This window comes from Rhamphochromis sp. 'chilingali' (genome assembly GCF_963969265.1).
Source record: "Rhamphochromis sp. 'chilingali' genome assembly, chromosome: 10".
Lineage (NCBI taxonomy): Eukaryota > Metazoa > Chordata > Actinopteri > Cichliformes > Cichlidae > Rhamphochromis > Rhamphochromis sp. 'chilingali'.
The window spans coordinates 19,629,539-19,648,890 of record NC_137937.1 but is presented as its reverse complement, the minus strand read 5'-3'; the positions used below and the strand labels follow the sequence as shown (position 1 = coordinate 19,648,890).

At 41.8% G+C, this 19,352-nt stretch overlaps 1 protein-coding gene across 2 annotated transcripts; it reads right to left on the bottom strand.

Moving 5' to 3' along the window:
- Positions 1-6,035: 6,035 nt before the first annotated feature.
- On the bottom strand, positions 6,036-19,070 carry slc14a2 (solute carrier family 14 member 2). Of its 2 annotated transcripts, none has more exons than XM_080894342.1 (10): positions 18,151-19,070; positions 9,790-9,861; positions 9,519-9,702; positions 8,764-8,953; positions 8,455-8,583; positions 7,520-7,712; positions 7,153-7,300; positions 6,861-6,995; positions 6,660-6,709; positions 6,036-6,557 (listed from the first exon to the last, which is right to left on the bottom strand). In XM_080894342.1, exons 3-10 carry the CDS (start codon positions 9,685-9,687, stop codon positions 6,219-6,221), a joined length of 1,353 nt encoding a protein of 450 aa, XP_080750468.1. In that variant the 5' UTR covers positions 9,688-9,702; positions 9,790-9,861; positions 18,151-19,070; the 3' UTR covers positions 6,036-6,218. The 2 variants fall into 2 exon arrangements, with proteins under 2 accessions (XP_080750468.1, XP_080750467.1); XM_080894341.1 differs by lacking the exon at positions 18,151-19,070 and adding an exon at positions 14,866-15,397.
- Between the last annotated feature and the right edge of the window lie 282 nt (positions 19,071-19,352).

Below are 19,352 nucleotides of genomic sequence, written 5' to 3'. Positions count from 1 at the left end.
AACTGCAAAGTGCCTAGATCCTGAGGCTGGAGAATAAGCCCAAATCATCATTCCTCCACCACCGTGCTGATATTTAGTATGAGGTTTTTGTGCTGACACGCTGTGTTTGGGTTCACCAACATTTCTGCGGTGCATGTAGGAAAAACCTCTCCAAGTTGGTCACCTCTATAGGAGGGAAATTGTTCCAGAAGTCTCGTTGTTTTTTTCTTATGCAACTCTGTGAACCTACGTCATGCTGTCATGTCCTTTTTTAGACAAAAGAAGCTTTGTCATGGCAACCCTTTTAAACAAGTCAGACTCGTTCAGTCTTTTTCTAATTGCACAGTCATGAACTTTAACATTTAACATACGAAGTAAGGCCTGTAGAATGTGAGATGTAGTTGCTCTGAGCATTGTAAGGCCTGACGCTAGGGTGAATTTGCTGGAACACCACTGCTGGGAAGGCTGCAAATTGTCTTGAATGTTTTTCACTTGTGAAAAATCTTTCTTTTATATATATATATATATATATATATATATATGGAAATGGCCTTGTAACCCTCCCCAGATTGATGGGCAGCAACAATTGTTTCACTAAGTTCACTTCTGATCTCTTTCTGGGCGTTGTGTTAACACACATCTGAAAAAGCTTTTATAGAGGCAGTTGATACGCTCAACCTAGATGCTTTTTACCCTCCCGATGTCTATGGAAGCACTGAGGTTGCACTTATTTGTTTCACACACTGCTTTTGCATTTTGGCTTATTAAATTATGTAAAAATTTAAGACCCAGGTGGGCCAGGTGACTTTTTTTTTTGTTGATGTTTTGATACATAAAGTGCAATCAAAGCAACATATGCACAGATGCAGACCAAAGATGACTATCAGGTCACATGACCACATATGTTTCATTTATTTAAAAGGTTATCTGATCTTTCAAAAGCACAGCAACCTTGTGACCAATGACGCCCAACTGAGGACAAGGAGAGGCTGATGCAGTCACCGGATCAGCGTTACACAAGTTCAATCAGCACTTCGAAACATTACATAACTCACGAGAAAACATTAGATAAACTCTGATCTCTTGTATGATCTATGAATGCGGAAATGTGAGTGACGTGTGCAACACAACGAACTGATCAGAAGTCTATCAAGCAGACACGTTCAAACTATTGCTAATTATCCAAACTTCTGTTCTTTAATACCTGCATCTATTTGTTTTTCTTCTCAGTTGCTCTTTTCTGAAGAATTTGTGACTGCTACTGTTTTTATGTTTAACAAGTGAGCCTTATCCTCTCACAAATATCTCTTTATTGTCATTGTATATGTACAATGAATTTGTGAGTGTTCCACAGCAACTGTGCAGGAATAAAATATAAATAGTAATACAGAAGGAATAAATAGCAAACCACAGGAATATATACAAAATTATATGTATATGTACAAAACAATAGGAATATACACAAAACAAGGGGAATATACACAAAACAATAGAAAAGGCACACATTAAAAGGAAAGGGTTGCGAAGTGCTTGGAATTAGTGCGAAGAAATGACTTGATCTGAATGGACACATGCAGGTGGTGCAGGTGCTGCTGTGCCTTCTTTACCAGGGCCATGGTGTTGCCATGATGCCATGAGGAGTTCTTTCATTTTGCGGACGTTTAGCTTCAGGCCATTTTCTGAGCACCAGCAGGACAAATTCTCTACCTCCACCTTGTATGCTGTCTCATCTCCATCAGAGATGGGCCCAACTACGATGGTGTCATCGGCATACTTGAAGGTGGTGTTGGTTGGTTGGATTGGTGTACAGTCATATGTGTGCAGGGCAAACTGCAGGGGGCTGAGAATGCAGCCCTGTGAGGATCCAGTGCTGAGTGACAGTTGGTGAGGAAATCAAAGCAGCAGAGATGCTGAAAGTTGCTGAAAGCTTTTGAGAATGTAAAATGTCATCAACCGGGGATGCAGGTGCTGCAGGTCCTCATTCAGTGAGACAATGGCAAAGACTCGTCATCTAATGTGGGTGTTTGTCTAAACTGCCATTTTTGGTGTCAGATCACTGCTGAATAATGGCGATATGTTGTTTTTCATGAAGAACTGTACATGTGAAGCTTTATGTTGGTATCTGGGGACTTTCATTGACAATTATGTAACTATGCCGCTCTTCATATCAGTCTAAATTGATGTGTTTCTAAATGGCAAATTAGCACATTTAATAAGGTAGAGTAACAGAGACAAAACTATTTTAGATTTCACTCAGTCACTAGGTAGAGCTTGCTAGTACTGGATTGAACCCCATTTTCAGATTCAGATAACTTTATTAATCCCAAAGAAAGGCAATTTGCTTGGAGGTTACCTGCACAACTTACTCACACAATCTAGAGTCCTTAGACACCAAGCAATAACTACTGTAGCATGTCAAGGCAAAGCTCAACAAACAATAATGTTTAAAAAAGAATAAAAATTAACAATACAATAATTAAATAGAATAACAAAAACTAAAATTGAACAAAGAAGGTGTTATAGCCGAGGGAATGAAGGAGTTTTAGCATTTCTTTGTTCTACACTAGAGTACAAGGAAGCAGTGATCTGAGAGCAGCTTCCTGAACTCAGATGACACACATGGTCAGGATGCAATAATAATGTGTTTTTATGAGAAGGTGTTAGCAGATGCTGTGGGAGGTTTTACCCTGAACAGGCAGATGAAATAAAATGTTAAAAGCCTTTCAATAAACTGCACAATAAAAATGACAGAACTGCTTTAATCAAAGATAGCATAGATTCAACAGGGAGCATTCCTTTTAAGACTTTGGCCCATATTAAGATGATACCATCACATAGTTGCTGCAGATTGGTCAGCTGCACATTCATAATGGGAATATCCTGTTCCACCACATCCCTAAGGTGCTCAGTTGGAATGATATAATCAGCCATCAGGAGATTGGTGAACTGTAGGGCTATGGGTTTAAAAACAATCCTCATTTGGTATCCAAAAGGGATCCAATTTGTGCCAAGAAACGATGGCACAAATTGTGTGAATGTGTGTGTGAATGGGTGAATGACTGGATGTAGTGTAAAGCGCTTTGGGGTCCTTAGGAACTGAGTAAAGCGCTATACAAATGCAGGCCATTTACCATCGCACCACCATCAGCAGCCTGAACTGTTGATACAAAGCAGCATGGATTCATGCTTTCATGTTGTTTACACTAAATTGTGACCCTGCCAGCTGAATGTTGCAACAGCAACACCTGGTGTGGTCTTCTGCTGCTCTAGCCCATCTGCTTCAGAATTTGACATTCAGAGATGCTCTTCTGCGTACTTGGTTTTATCTGACTTACTTTTTCCTTCTGATCAGCTCAAACCAGTCTTGCCATTCATCTCTGACCTCTGGCATAAAAATATTTTTATGCAGAGAACTGCCACTCAGTGTATATTTTCTCTTTTTTTAGGCCATTCTCTGTAAAACCCACAGGTGGCTGGGTAGATCAGCACTTTCTGAATTACTGAATTACAGTCTGGCAGCAACAACTATGCCATGTTCAAAGTCACTTAAATCACCTTTCTTCTTCTTTTTGTTGCTTATTTTGAACATCGGCAGATCATCTTGACCATGTCTAAATGCCTGCATGCAGATGCTGCTACATAATCGGGTGACTAGATATTTTCTTCAAATTGCAGCTGAACAGGCGTACCTAATAATGTGGTGTAAAGATTCTGTTTTGGTAAGCAAATACATTTTTGTGCATGCCATGTTAACAGTACATTAAAATAAAAAGATTTTAATGTTCAGATCATGCCGTGCAATTACACTGACAAACACTCATTTGTCATCTAAAAGACACCCGGAAATGTTGTGGAAATATTCAGTAGATCAGATGAGCAAGAGCAGTCATTTCAGATCACAGTAATCATGTTCCACATCAGATAAAATTATGTAATTACAAAGTCACGAGGGCTGTTTTTCAAAACCCGCATCACAAACACGCTCAGTCACCTCTAGATAGTTTCACTTTATGTAGAGTAACTCATTCCAGTAGTAGTTACTTTTGCAAAATCTTTAGACAAAAGCGAAGAAAAAAATGACAAACAAACAACTGTTAAAATACTACGCCGATTGAGACTGCACAAGATTTTTTTTAAAGTGACAGTGCGATCACGCCATGATGTAAAACATTACTTTGAAATCACAAATATTTAACAGAAAACAATCCAGTCAAATCTTCCTGAGATGGTTTTGTTCGTCTCATATTTGGCTCCACTGAATTTGAGATAAGGGACTTGGCACTTTTGTTATCAGTGTTCTGGACCGACTGCTGAAAGGATCCGAGTAGGCATACATGCCTACAGCTATCTGATGTTTTTTTAAGAACTATCTTTATTTTTGATCTCACATTCTTGGCTCGAGGAAGAACGCACCAGAAGCTTCTAGAAAGGTTAAAGTTACAGAATCTCAGGTTAAACGAAAGTACACCCTCAATAAATTGCAGGGTTTTGCTATCAAAACAAAAATAATACTACAAAAGTACAATTAAATTTAAAAAAAATGTAATTAGGTAAATACAATCTCAAGCAAGTGTAAACACAGGAGTGGTATAGCCTTACTACTTCCATAGGAATTAAGAAGGTTAAGTAGCAGACAGTTTATTCTTTTAGAAAAAGGCTGTTTTGGAAGGGTTGCCATGAGAATGCATTTTCTCTCTAAAAAGAAATCTCATCATCACAGAACCATGTCCTTTGGACAGATGAGACCGTGTTTGGTGAAGACGAAACGCACCATATCTGCAACTATCAAGCATGGATCTGGAGACCTTGGACATGGTCACCTTGGAGTTGACCATGAGCTCCTCTTCCTATCAAAGTATTCCAGAGTCAAATGCAAGGTCATTTGTCTGACAGCTGAAGCTTAAGACTTGCCAAGGACCAGGTTATTTTTCTCATATTCTGATATGTAGAAATAACTGAAGGCATACTTCTCTTTACCTTGACTGTAGTTTGAAATACTACTTAAATTTTGCGACCTTACTCATAAAAAGTGTCGTAAAAGTGATCCATGGTGGTAAATAACTTCCTCATTGGAAGTTATTTACCACCATGGATCAGTCCACCTTTTTCTGTTATATTTTGCAGCTGACTTTTCCCCTCCCCCTTTTTCCCCTCATAAGGACATTAATAAACCACCTTCAATTAGTCTAGTCTTAATAGTGTCAGGAAATTAATAATTTACTTATTTATTGCTTTGACTGGCCCAACCAGCAATCCTACATGGGTTCTGCATTAACAGATTTGCATTAACAGACATTTTACCAGGGTTATAACCAGTTGCACCAGTACCTCTGTCATTTAAATCACGTGTAAGTGCAACATGCTGCGTCCTCAGATCAATGGAGATTTTACTGTCCAAGTACAACAGTCCAACACAGGAACTGCAAGCTTCATTAAGCTCTGGAATGCTTAAAGCTCATTATGTAACCCAATTACATAAGCAGACACGAGATAACAGCAAATCCACAAATCTGCCGTGAACCCTGGAGATCAGCGTAGCCTTTACTTGCTCTGAAACTAACATTAATGTGGATATTTAACTTAAACCTAGATAACTCCATTAAACTTTAAGAGAGCAGAGGAAGTGCTTTGTGATAAGAGAGTAGTTCTTATCACGAAACGCTGGAGTACAGTTCAAACTGATCAAACACACTACTCTAAAAAGCTGAACTCCAACAACTGTTGTATGAAAAACAGCTTTTTTATGTCTGCATAGATTTTCAGTCATCTAGATCATTGTAGTCTTAACAGCTTGAAATGAAGGTGGGTGAACTTCTTTACATTATATTAAAAAAGGAGAAAAATAACTAAGAAGTCCTTCTTTTTAACAGCTTCGTTACTTGACCAATGTATTTAGCCAGTTGGGGATTGACCGATGCAAAACCTGAGTATATTTGATGTGACTTTAGGGCGTTTTTTTCTGTTTTTATTAAGCACTGAATGAAACACACACACACACACACACACACCAGGTTTTTAGTTTAAAAAAAGGTCTTTTAAATATATAAAACCACACATATTTGTATAAACATTGCAAAGAACCACCAGAATATTGAAACATACATTATCTCTGAATGAAATTTACCGCATATTTACTCATACATTACTCATACATAAATCTAGCTTTAAAGATAATCAGTGAGCGTGACCTCGATCAAATCATTTTCCGTGTTTCTTTCATCTCCAGGTCCCTCGGCTGTCTAAGGTACTTCAACTTCCGTCAAGTCATTTTTAACCTCTTGAGCCTCATTTTCTGTTTTCCCTTGCTCCATTCTTTCTAGCTCTATCTTAAGTTGCTCTTTCTCGTTTATTATCACTTCTTCCTCAACAGCTCTCTGCTGCTCCTCTCTCTCTTTCCTCTCTTTTTCAGCCTTTTCCATCTTTTCCTGCTTCTTCAGCTTCCAGAAGAATCTCAGGTTTTTCTCAGGGTACGTCACTTTGGCCAGTGGCAGCTTAAAGATTCTTTCGGTCCCCGTGGTTAAGAGAAGGAAAGTCAGGGCAGACAGGCAGAAAGGCCAGGTGCAGGCTGGAAGACCAAACTGTGGATTTAAAAAAAAAAAAAAAAAACAGTTGTGAAACATATTTTAATGTTTTTTTTAACAGTTTTTATAAAAATAGGAGTGAGAATAAAATGTACTTACCCTGGACATGATGTTGGCGATGGCTGAGCCAAGGTATGCACAGAAAAAAGCTGCAGAGGAGGAGGGAAAAATTGTTTGATGTAAATGATAAAGTGTGATTACAAATAACAGCCTTTGTTTGGTAAGGTTGCACGTGGTTGCTTGTCATTTGGCCTTATTTTGCAGATAAGAGAATGCATTTTTGTAATTTTTTTTACTCACCACATGTGATAGCAAGCAGATGCACTTGCCAGGTGAGAGCATAAAACATTCCTCCAATAGCAATGCAGGCTAACACACAGTTGTACCCCCAGAGGCCAAAGTAAATGTCTCCAAACGGAGCCGCCAGGGCCAGACCTGCAAAATATTTCGTTACTGTTACCAGAGAAGAGTTCACCCAAAGATTGGTTTATCTTAGTAAATTAAAACCCTCCTGATCAGAACAAGTTTTACATGGCATGTCCTTTTTTTTACAATATCGGATGCCTGGTTAGACACTGTGACATCCTCTCACCTGAAACCATTCCCACTGCAGATCCCAGGACAGCATGAGCACAGGTGATGGGGGAGGAGATAAAGAGGGAGATGATGAAGATGCCTCCAGTCCAAGGGTTGTCACAGCCATAGACCTGGCCTATTCCTACTGGCACTGACATGAAGAGCTGAAAGTGTACAGGCAGAAATGTAAAGCCCGCTTTATTGGATGTGCAGCTGTATTTAACTTGTGAACAACTTAAAGTTGCATATATAGTTAACAACATAGGTCCACATTATTTTAACTTGTTAGCTGAAAGCATGTGCTAAAACCTCGGCTACAAGACCATGACTTCTGAAGTTAAAAAGGCTGCGAAATCTGCATGTTATCATTTCCTTTCAGCTACCTTTGCTACGTCAAGCTCAGCCCACGTGATGTTGGGCAGCTCCGAGCGTGGCTGAATGAGGACTTGAGGGAAGTAGTTGTTGTAGTGGCCGGTGGCGACCATGTGGAGACACACCAGGATGTTAAAGGGCAGGGTGAAAACAGGAAGATCCCAACGACTGTTGATAGATGCCAGGGCGCTGGACACAATGGGGCTGGACATGAAAAGGCATCACATCAGAAATCTGCTCCACATTTAACTCACATTTACAAAATAACCCAAGTACATCTATGTTCAATCACACCAGTCTGCGCTAATGTTAAAATCACGGAAAGGCAGCGTAAATAACACCTGTATTGTTCTTCTGGAAAAACCTTGGGTCCTGGCCTTCATACCGCCCACCAAAATATTGTTGTAGATGGAGCACACCCTGACAGGAACACCCTCTCACTGCAGAACAATGCACCCCACTGCATTATAGAAACTACTCAGGAATGCTTTGAAGAGTTTGACAAAGATTTTGCACTTTGATCAAACGTGATGCCCTGGAACAAGCCCGATCCATAATACCAGGGAGTGCTCTTAATATCCCAGTGCTAAATACTACAGGAGGCACCCAGACATCCTGTAGTTTTATTGTTATGACTCATCGATGTAGATCAATCATTCTTTTTACACATTTCCAGCTTTTAGGAGCAGAGATGACAGATCTGTATATGACTGATATGGTCTCTTTTGTCTACTTAACTACAGCAAATAATTTGTATTATTTATTTATTCATTCATTTGTTTGCTTTTATTACAATGTCTCAGAACAATACGTAACCTATTATGACACAGAAAATGACAACTGATGGCATTCATGATTCGTGACTGGCTTATCTACTTTTCTTTATCTACCTTTCACTTTTTATGATGCAAACCTAGTGCACAGTTTCACCATTTCTCGGTCTTACCACATCATGGACATAAAGATGTTCGGCAGAAGAAGCCACCAGTACCAGTTTCCTGCGTTAGAGAACACGGCCATCAGCAGACCCACCAGTATCCCGTTGTAGCCGTACAGCCCTGCAGCTATTGCACCCCTGAAGGAAAGTTTTTTGAATCAATTTTTTTTCTAGCTCAAGCCAAATGATAAATTTTCTTTTACTGCCAAGCAGATAATCATCAAGAATGACTTCTCGGCCCGCCTTCTGGCATTAAGACTGACAGTATTTAAAGATAGCATCAGTTAGGGGGGAAAAAAAACACCTGAGTGCTCACACCTGTTCTGTTGCAATAGGAGAGCGGAAATGGTTGCAAAGAGCGTGCCCACAAAGCCATTTAGGGCCCACCAGTAGTTCTGCAGGATGAGGCCGGCAAAAATGACAAGGCCACTCAGGGGGTTGTTGACAAACATCACCTGGGCCGCGCCGCGCAAGACCCAATCCAGCAGCCGCAGCAGGAAGAACTGCTCTGAAAGATGCGACAGTGAGAGATATTTGACTGCCAGCAAACACTTCACATCTTCAAAGGCTGTGAAAGGGTTACTAACATAATCATCTTCTTCTATGCAAACTCTCACATGTATGGAGGGAAATAGTTACACATTGTCTGTAGTTACACATTAAACTCGATAGTGCTGCTTGTCTCAAGGGCACATTTTCAAGTTCCCGTCATGATTTTTGCCACTGCTGGGGAATACTGTCATACATGGAATTTCATGGTAGTGCTTTATTGATGTTTTCTGATTTAAGTACTTCAGTTATGCCAGTTGGTATTTTTCACTATTTTAGAAGCTAACTGGGTAATCCTACCAGTTTCAACACCCACACGCTGATTAACTGACTCATGCACGCTCCTATGAAAAGGCGGCATTAGCAGTGAGAAAGTTTTCTACAAAATAGCATGACCAAATTTTTTTTTACTTAACACAACTATCTTATGTCCCAGATTGTTATACCACCTGCACTGTTGGCAAAACTACTTTCTATTTAGTTCCAAACTTTAAATTTGAAGTAAGCTGCTGATGTTAACCTACTTTCCATCCATTTTCCAAACACCTCCATGTCTCCAGAGAAGTAGGACACTCCTTTGAGGAAACGGGCCCTGGCTTTCTGCAGGGCTGTTGCTCCTGCAGGTTGCACTCGGTCCTCTTGCCTGTCCTCCTGGGAGTTCCCATTCTGAGATGGTAAGTAAGGGTGTGCCATCAGGGGCTGGAGCTCCTGCAGTCAGCAGCATGTTCAGTAATTAATTTCAGAATTACAGTTTGAGTCATGATAAGTTGAGGTGAAATATGAATATTGACTAACAGTGAAGGTGGTGGCAGAAACACTGGAGGACAGCACATCAGAACTGGAGCTGCTGGTAATCTTCTGAACTTCCTGACAGTGCAGAGATGTAGCTGTTACTCAGGAGCAAACACACTCTTCCTCCATTTATATATAACAAGGTACACCATAGGTATACATACTGACCACTCGTGAATGTGTTTTGTTTTTCAGTATGATTACTGTTGTATTGGTGGCGGTCACGTTTCTGTGCTTCAAAGTCATTCTACATCATTATTAAGTGTGGCCTTTGAAATATCCCCTGAGGGACAATAAATGATTAATTACTGTGTCTGTACCTTTGTTCTATCAAAACATGTAAAAAAAGAAAAATGCAATCTCATATCTTAGGAAATTTTAATATATATCAATGCCTTCTTTCCTTACATGCTCGATTAAATGCAGCCCTTTTAACCCTTTATTTTAAATTTGTATTTAAACTTGAGTGTTACTGGAGGGGATTACAATACTTTTTTTTGCAGTGTCTTTACTTTTGTGTCAAGGTCCTGAGTCTGACGACTCAGTGTTTTGTGTTTCTTTATGCTTTTGTTTATCCTGAGTATGTATTCTGTTATGATTTACAGTTTGTTAGGTTTCTGTTCTTTGCTTACCCTGGTCCCACTTCTGTGTTCTGTCTGTTTATGGCGTCACACTGTCTGTTTGTGAATCTGTCTGTTTAGTTAGTTCAGTGTCTTGTCTGGTTCTGTGTCTGAGTTTCCTGTTTTATTCTGAAGGTCCCTGTCTCGTGTGAGTGTGTTCAGTTTACGCTTCCCCTGTCCCGTCACCTCTGACTTCTTCCAGGTGTGTTGTCCTCCTGTCTCTCATCCCCTGATTACTGCTGTGTGTATTTAAGCCCTGTGTGTTCTCCTGCCTGTTGCCGGTTCGTCTGTGTTCCATGGTGTCCTGTTCCGCATCTGCCTCTCTCCCTGTTTCGTGTGTTCTCAGGTTTATTTAGTTTTTTCCAGTTTAGGTTTGTTTAGTCCCTTGTCATCTCACTGCCTCTTTGCCACTACACCACCCTGTAAATAAACATCACTCGAATCATCAGTCATTGCCTGCATTTTGGGTTCTCCTTTCCTCCAACACCACACAGCCCGCCTCAGCAGCCGTGACAGTAAGAACACCTGTTCTGACAAACCATCCTACTTTGGCAAAACGTCCTACCGTAAGTAGTTTACGCACATTTCTGCTGTCACAGAGTAATTCTAGCACCAATTTAAGTAGGTATGATGGGTTGCCACTTAACTTTGCCCATCAGAGTATGCTTGTAGCTCATATGCATACAGCCAGAATGGTTTGCCACTTCATTTTGCCCGTCAGAGTATGTGTGTAGCTGTTATTAACAACGGTAGGATGATTTGCCACTGAATTTCGTGTTGTGCGCATGCGCAGAAACAACAGGTAGGATGGTTTGCCAGGTAGGATGGATTCCCAGAACACCTGGCACAATGGACCCAGCAGCATTCAACCTGCCCGAGGAGCTCCGGGAGGATATTATTTATTCTGTGGACAGTTTAATTAATTTATGGCTGGAGCATGAGGAGAAGGGATTCCGCCAAGCCATAACTAATCGATTGCAGCGACTGGTTTCCGGTCTTACCTGGCTGTTCAGCTCACTCCACCCACTTGTTCAGAATTTCTTTCTGAACGAGCTGCACCTTCACCCCCCTACCGCTCGTCTGCTCAGCCCAACTGAGGATATGCGGTCCGGATTGCCGGATATGGAGTTACCTGGCCCGTTGGAGCGATCTCCGAGGAGGAAGCAACGTTCGCGTCGTAGGTAGGGATGGGTACCGGTTCTGACACAAATGGTAGTAACCAGACCGAAAAGCAGCGCACATTTCAGTGCTTTTTTTTTTTTCCTGAGATGTCATACAGTTTGGATTCCAGCCAATCATTTTACCTTCGCGAGCGTAGTAGGCGGGCCCAGGTACCTACGTTCTTTTAGAGCAGAGCTAAAGATTAAAAATGCCCAAGACAAAGTGGTCAAAGTCTGGCTGTACTTCACAGCAAAAGATTCAAACTCAGCAGCCTGCAATAAGTGCTTTAAGGTGATACTGTGCAAAGGAGGTAACTCCTCGAATCTGATGAAACACCTGGCGACATATAGCATTTTGTTAAAAGCCGAGAAATGCGCCGTATTTGATAACTTGCTGCGAGACCTCACACTGCGCACGTCTACTGCGCGTGGGTTGCCTGTTATCTGACCTGGAGTTAGCAACATCCCCCAAAAACCCGAAGAGTAGAGTCCTGGCCCCTAGCCCTGCCAGTCTAGCACAAATGATGACCGATGATGATCGCAGCAGCAGCCGTTCTTCTCTGCGTGAGTAGCTTAATGTTGTTCGTGTGTAATTTACGTTGAGTAGGCTAACCACGTTATTACATTAATGCATGTAAGGTGAACTAGCAAACAGTCGTAGTTACATGCTGCTGACTTCTTGTTTGATGGCAGGTACTCCCTTCACCCTGGCCAAAAAGGCTAAGATGGCCAAAGAAAAAGAGGGAAACGGCTAAACATGAGAGGTTTTTGGATAAAGTTTTTTTTTTTTTTTTTTTCCATGGTTGAAGCACTGCTTCCAGCCAAGAGTGATGCCATAAATCCCCTATAGCTGTGGAAAAGGCTAACATTGTTATCTTTTTACAAAAAACAGCTAAACATAAGAGGTTTTTGGACCAATTTTGTGTTCTCCATTCTTTAAGCACCGGTTCGAGCACCGTTTCAAAAGTACCGGTTTGGTACTGGTATCAGATAAAACCTAAACGATACCCATCCCTAGTCATAGGCGCCTCACCCCACAGCCGGATGGTGGGACCTCAGAACTGCCGGCTGTGGTGAGTGAGAAAGACACTCTTTCTGTTTCACCAGACTTTGGGACTGTTAATTCTGGGGCTGTGTTTATTCTGTTAGCCGCCCGGCCTGAAGCTCTGTTAGCCGCCCGGCCTGAAGCCCAGTCGCCACCTCCACCACATTCAGCCTCACTACCCATAGCTCAGTTACAGTCACAGCCAGACTTACTACAGACTATGCTACAGTCCATAGCCCAGTCTGTAGCTCAGTTGGCAGAAGATCGATAGTATCGATCCCAAGTCGGGATCGGTATCGGATCGATACTAGCCTGGTTAGATCGATTCTTTACTCGGAGTTCTGCTTGTTTGCTATGCTGTGCTTTCGGCAAAAACGAAACAGCCAGGTCGCTGGACTCGCCGCTCCTGTGTCAGCGGAGAGCAGGCACACTTTGCTTCCCCTCCCCTCCCCCCCCCCTTATGTTTCGGTGTTGCGCTGACACGTCACGTGACTTAGACACTTTGGGGGTTATTAAGTTTACATATTAAATATATTTTTACCAATTGTTTTTGTTGTTGAGAATTTTAATTGTAATTTTTGTATTATAGTTTATCAACAGTATTTGTTTTAATTTGTTTACTGGTTTGCCTGCACTTAAGATTAACAAAAAAGAGGGGAAAAAAAAAAAAGAGCGCCACCACGGCAGACCCCATGGCATTTTCATGCTTCGCCGCATCATTTATTCTTACAATAATCACACGGTTGCTGTAACAGTACATTCAATGGCTGCAGCTCTCCCGCTGGCAGCCGTACACATCAACACCAAAAACAACAACAGCACAAGCAGCGCACAGGTTTTAAGCCGGTGAGGCATGATTGTAGATGCAGTGAAGGTGAGTCCATCTCATCTGCAGCAGCATCACAGACCACGGCCCGCCACAATAATAAAGCATTTTTTATTTAATTATAAATAAATTATTTCTCCTAATTATGTCCTGGGTTTTAAGTAATTAATAATACAAAAGGAAAAATCACAAAAAACACTTAAAGGCATGAAAATTAATTGCAATTTAGCAATTCAATGAGGCATCCACTTTATTTACTGAAAAGTATCGGTATTGGTATCGGCAATACTGGCCCGAATTTACTTGGTATCAGATCGATACCAAAATATGCAGTATCACACACCACTACTGGACAGATCTGAGACTGTGATGCACTCCAGGGCCTCCCCAGAGGCTGGGTTTCAGCCCCCAGCTGACTCTGGACCCCTGGAACTTAAGAAGCCAGCTGAGGACTGCACCCGGCTGTCGCTGCCTGAGCAGAGTCAATGCTCCGCGCAGCTGCAGTCTGCTATGTGTTTGCCAGAGGCCCGTGTGCCTGCTGGTTCTGATCTGTTCCTGCCAGGGGACCCGAGGAGCCCGTCCAGCCTCCTGCTGACTGTCATGGTCCTGAGTCTGACGACTCAGTGTTTTGTGTTTCTTTATGCTTTTGTTTATCCTGAGTATGTATTCTGTTATGATTTACAGTTTGTTAGGTTTCTGTTCTGTGCTTACCCTGGTCTCACTTCTGTGTTCTGTTTATGGTGTCACTCTGTCTGTTTAGTTAGTTCAGTGTCTGGTTCTGTGTCTGAGTTTCCTGTTTTATTCTGAAGGTCCCTGTCTCGTGTGAGTGTGTTTAGTTTACGCTTCCCCTGTCCCGTCACCTCTGACTTCTTCCAGGTGTGTTGTCCTCCTGTCTCTCATCCCCTGATTACTGCTGTGTGTATTTAAGCCCTGTGTGTTCTCCTGCCTGTTGCCGGTTCGTCTGTGTTCCACGGTGTCCTGTTCCGCGTCTGCCTCACTCCCTGTTTCGTGTGTTCTCAGGTTTATTTAGTTTTTTCCAGTTTAGGTTTGTTTAGTTCCTTGTCATCCCTCACTGCCTCTTTGCCACTACACCACCCTGTAAATAAACATCACTCGAATCATCAGTCATCACCTGCATTTTGGGTTCTCCTTTCCTCCAACACCACACGGCTCGCCTCAGCAGCCGTGACATTTTGTTACTTTTTACCACATGATTCGTTGTTCTTTTGGCAATAAAAGTGCCTTTACATTGCTATATTTCACATTCTGTTCAAGAGTTTGTGATCAATTTTGTCTTATAATTAATGAAATGGACTGAGCTAACACTAGACCTCTAATCTTCCACAGATATTTGTTAATCTCATAAAGAAAAATCATTAACTGCCCTGCTGGACTTCCAGAGGCTTTGCTAAACACCAGTGCCCCTACCTTTGTGCAGTTCGGTCCAGGCATTTGTCCCAGAAAAGGCAGAGGCAGAGACGGCTCCCAGCTTCTCTAGAGCTGCTCTAGAGATCCTTCAGCTGAAGGCTTTTATACTGTAGTTACAGGCTCTAAAGAAAACTCCACCTCATCTCTCCCTCACATCCACCTCTTCATCTCACGTGCATCCTCTGCAGGAATCATTGGAATTCAGCAGTGATAGTCACCGCCTCACTCATATCTTCCTGGACATGCTTAAAAACAGTCCTCAATTCCAAAGGAAGAAAAACTCTGTAACATTTCCACAATAAAAAAACAAAACTGTTTTAAGTCACAGTACTCCACCTTCCTGAATGACTGGCAATGGGCCATAACACACATAAGAGATCATTCTGTTAAAAGTTAAGTTAAAAAACAAGAGTTTGTAATGTAAAGTAATTTAAGGATAAGCACAGCACGACTCCCACTGTGCTTGAATTGATTAAGTTTAATCTGCTACACTTTAGCGCCGTCACTGCGTATCCAAGTAGCATTACTACAACCAGCTGACACACATACACTTAAAGATGAATGATGGAACTGAAGATCGGTTTGTTTGTTTGTTCCTTCAGCATTTATTTTGTCATTAAACACAATTATGATGTAATTGCAGAGATGATTAGCAGCCCTGATTGCCGCCGCAGAGTTTTACGCATTGCTGGAGATGAAAGACGAGTTTGATGATGAGGGCATGAATGAACAACAAACAGGTTTGGTAAAATATTTTGGTCAAAACAGAACACACTAGAACTTTCCAGGAATGGTTATTCAAATGCTCGTTTGGTACTTTTTTCTGATATAGGCTAATCTTCTAATCTAATGCCAAAAACAACAACAACAACAAAAAAACCTGAAACTCTGGCCAGTCCACCCACAGCTGCTTCTACTATTTCCCACCATGTTAAAGTAGCTCAATGTTTTTCCAGCTCTGAGCTCATTGAGTTTACTCAGACTAAATGTTCATATTGAATGAGTAAGGTGACATTACAGGAATCTGTGTCAGCAGTAGACAGATCACCCTGTTCTCCATCAGTATCTCATCTGTCGTTTCAGGACCTGTTATTGCATGTACTGTAACGGCTTCAGTGGGCTGTGACAAGCAGGTCAGCATGATTTCAGATTTACAGGACAGTCGACTTGTGGTACACGTGTTTATGTATAGGGAAAAAAATGCGCAACTTAGGGACCAGGGCCCTGTTTCAGGAAGCCGGTTTAGTGCCAAGTCTGACTAAGTATACCCTGAGTTAACGAAAACTCTGGTTTTTCGGTTTCACAAAGCGAGTTCAGCTGAAGCCTGAGTGAGTCACTATGACGACACACTCCGTGAAGCTAACCTGCCCCCTAACAGGTTTACTACAACTAACCCTGACTGTCCCCGCCTCTTTGTCGGAAACCTGACAGTAGGAAGTGTCAGACATGGCGTGTCCCTTCCTTGAAGAGCCAGTAGATCTTGAAGCCCAAATTCTCCGCAGAGCTCTCCGCCGGGAGAGAGTGATCAGAGCGCGTATGGACATTTTATCATTACCTGATGATTTCCTGTGCGAACGTTACCGTTTCTCAGCACAATCAATAAGTTATTTGGATAACATCCTCAGGCCATATATTGCGCATGTGACACATCGCGGACATGCGCTCAGTCCATTACATATTCTTTGTACCGCACTCCGTTTCTTTGCAAACGGGAGCTTTCTGTACAATATTGGTGACGCTGAGCACGTTTCCAAGGCTACCGTCTGTCGGGCAGTCAGGAATGTTACAGTTGCACTGAAACGTCTCCTGCACTCGTTTGTGGTGTTCCCCGGTCATAGACCCACAAGATTTATCAAAGAGGGATGCCACAAAATTGCAGGTATCAGGATGACCAAAACTTAATTTATGATGTGGTGATGCTTGGACTACTACATAAATTTTACATTTATTTTCACGGTTCCCAGGCGTGATTGGCTGTACAGATGGCACTCACATTCCAATCATTGCTCCTTCAGTAAATGAAGGAGACTATGTGAACAGGAAGTCTTTCCACAGCATTAATGTACAGGTACATAGTTCCCTGTAGCATTTCAAACTAACAAATTATTTCATTATAGTAATGGATGCTAATTTGTGTTCTCTGCACTGTGAAGATCATATGTGATGCTGCCAACATTATCACAAATGTGGAAGCCAAGTGGCCAGGCTCTGTCCATGACTCACAAATATTCCGTGAATGTACACTGAGCACAAAATTTGGACATGGTGAGTTGAGAATACTTTAAAATATATAAAGACCAATTGCTACAGGGACATTTGAACTGAAGTGTATCCTTCTGTCTTAGGAGAGTTCACTGGCTACTTGCTTGGTGATAGGGGGTATCCATGTTTACCCTATTTGCTTACCCCTTACCCTGACCCGGGCCCACAGCAGCGATATAATCTGGCTAATTGCAGGACAAGAGCCAGAATTGAAATGACTATCGGAATGCTTAAGGCCCGGTTCCAGTGCCTGCAAAGACTCAGGGTCACCCCAGAAAGGGCATGTGACATTATTGTGGCATGTGTGATTCTTCACAACATTGCCACAATTAGAGGAGAACACTGTCCTTCTGAACCAAACATCAGCAGTGATCCAAACCATGAACATCCTGACCCTCCCACGGACATACAAGATGGAAGCGCAGTCAGAGACACCATATGTCACAATCATTTCTTTTGACCCATCACCTCAACATGTTGAAAGAAGAATAAACAGATTTTCTGTTCAACTGGCTTTATTGGTCGCCTGTATTTCCTGTACAAAAAGTATTAAAAGATGTAAACCTCATAAAGTGTCTCTGTTGCTTCCTCCTCTGTAACAGCTGTCAATGTTTCTTCATTATTTTCCTGCAGTAAAGAAATAAACAACATTGCTGTTCTACTGTAAACTCATATAATCTGTGGAGTATTACTCACAACTGCATGTTGGTCTGGCTCAACAGGAGGCTGCACCAGATGCAGTACACCACCACCATCAACTGATAGAATATGAGGTTTATACAGGTCACTTATAACTTACAAGGGACCAAATGGCAATTAACAAACATATAGCACTCAGCTTACACTTCATTGTCATTATGCTCTCAAAGACAACCAAGACTGAGGGAAGGCAAAATCAGTAGGAAAATAACTTCACTACAAAATAATCCATTATGGTAAAGAGTTTATCAAATGAATGAGCAGCACTGCAAAGGTGACTGTGAAGAAAGGATGTACGCACATCATGTATTATTTTGAATTTACCTCTTATGTAGGCACTTGTGTCTTGCGGGGTTATTGACTCAGAGGATGTCCCCACAGAGATGCCTTCGGCCACAGGGCGCCCACTGTTTTGGCTGAGGGCCAACTGCTCAGCCTCTGTGAGTGGTGGTGGTGGAGGACCCCCACCTGTTTTTCGGGCCTCCGCTTTTTTTCTGTTGGCTATAACGGGTCACATTTGAGCATACAGAGTAAGCAAATATGTACTTGTAATGTGCTCAGATAATTTCAATAAGTGCTTACAGAAAGAAAATTAATGTAGCCTCTAACTGCAATTGATTTACATCGGACAAACAGACCAAGCACTATGGCTCATAATACAATTACACCTCACCTGTTTGGACTATATTTTTATATTTCATTTTTACTTGCTGCCAGGAATGTTTGGGGCCTGTTGGGTTCCACCTGCGCTCACATCACATCACAACATAAAATGTATAAAATAACAAATAAAATAACATATGATAAAATAACGTGTTAAATGGGTGGAAATCCCTAGATCAATGTTTATATTAACACTCACGCATTGACTCTGTCGGCTTTGTTTTGCCATGCATGCTCCCTTTCTTTTGCAGCTGAGGCTGTGTTACCTTTTTTTCTGCAAAATTTGCATGTTATCGGCATATGCTGCCATCAGAATTTCGGCCTCAAGCGCTGTAAAATACATTGACCGCGCCTTCTTTCCCTCCGTCTCCATGGTGACTCGCTTACTCTGTGCTCCGCTTATCAGGGCTTTATGTATCCTCGTGCGCGCGCTTCACTTGGGGTTAAAGCAACTCCGCGTTGATTGAACTAATTGTTATCAGCCTTTCTGAAACCGAATATTCCGAGTTGGACAGTTCGGGGTTACTCAACCCTGAGTATCGTTTTTCACTCTAAGTTTTCTAAACCGGCTTCCTGAAATAGGGCCCAGGCGCCAATTCAAAATGTAATGGTAATCTATCTTTGTCACTCGATAATGGAAACCTAAACTAAAACTAAAACTGAACTCGAAAGATATTAAAGTGTCAAAATTTGCGGATGGAGCATTTGGGAATGGCCGCGCCATAGAGAGTCTCTGACCCCCGTCGACCCTACATTAGTTTTAAAACGAAGTAAACGCTCCCAAATAATATATTTCCTCACTGCGGTGACTTGCTAGATCAGTGTCCTCGAATTTATTGAGAGACATGGCCACAGGAACTAAG

Excerpts from the sequence above, each read along its gene's own strand:
- slc14a2 (XM_080894341.1), bottom strand. The coding sequence starts at position 14,889 with ATGCCTGGACCGAACTGCACAAAG. Across the intron at positions 9,862-14,865 it reads CTGGACCGAACTGCACAAAG|GAAGTTCAGAAGATTACCAG; the intron begins GTAGGGGCACTG and ends CTGCACTGTCAG. Across the intron at positions 6,710-6,860 it reads TCTGCTTGCTATCACATGTG|CTTTTTTCTGTGCATACCTT; the intron begins GTGAGTAAAAAA and ends CCTCCTCTGCAG.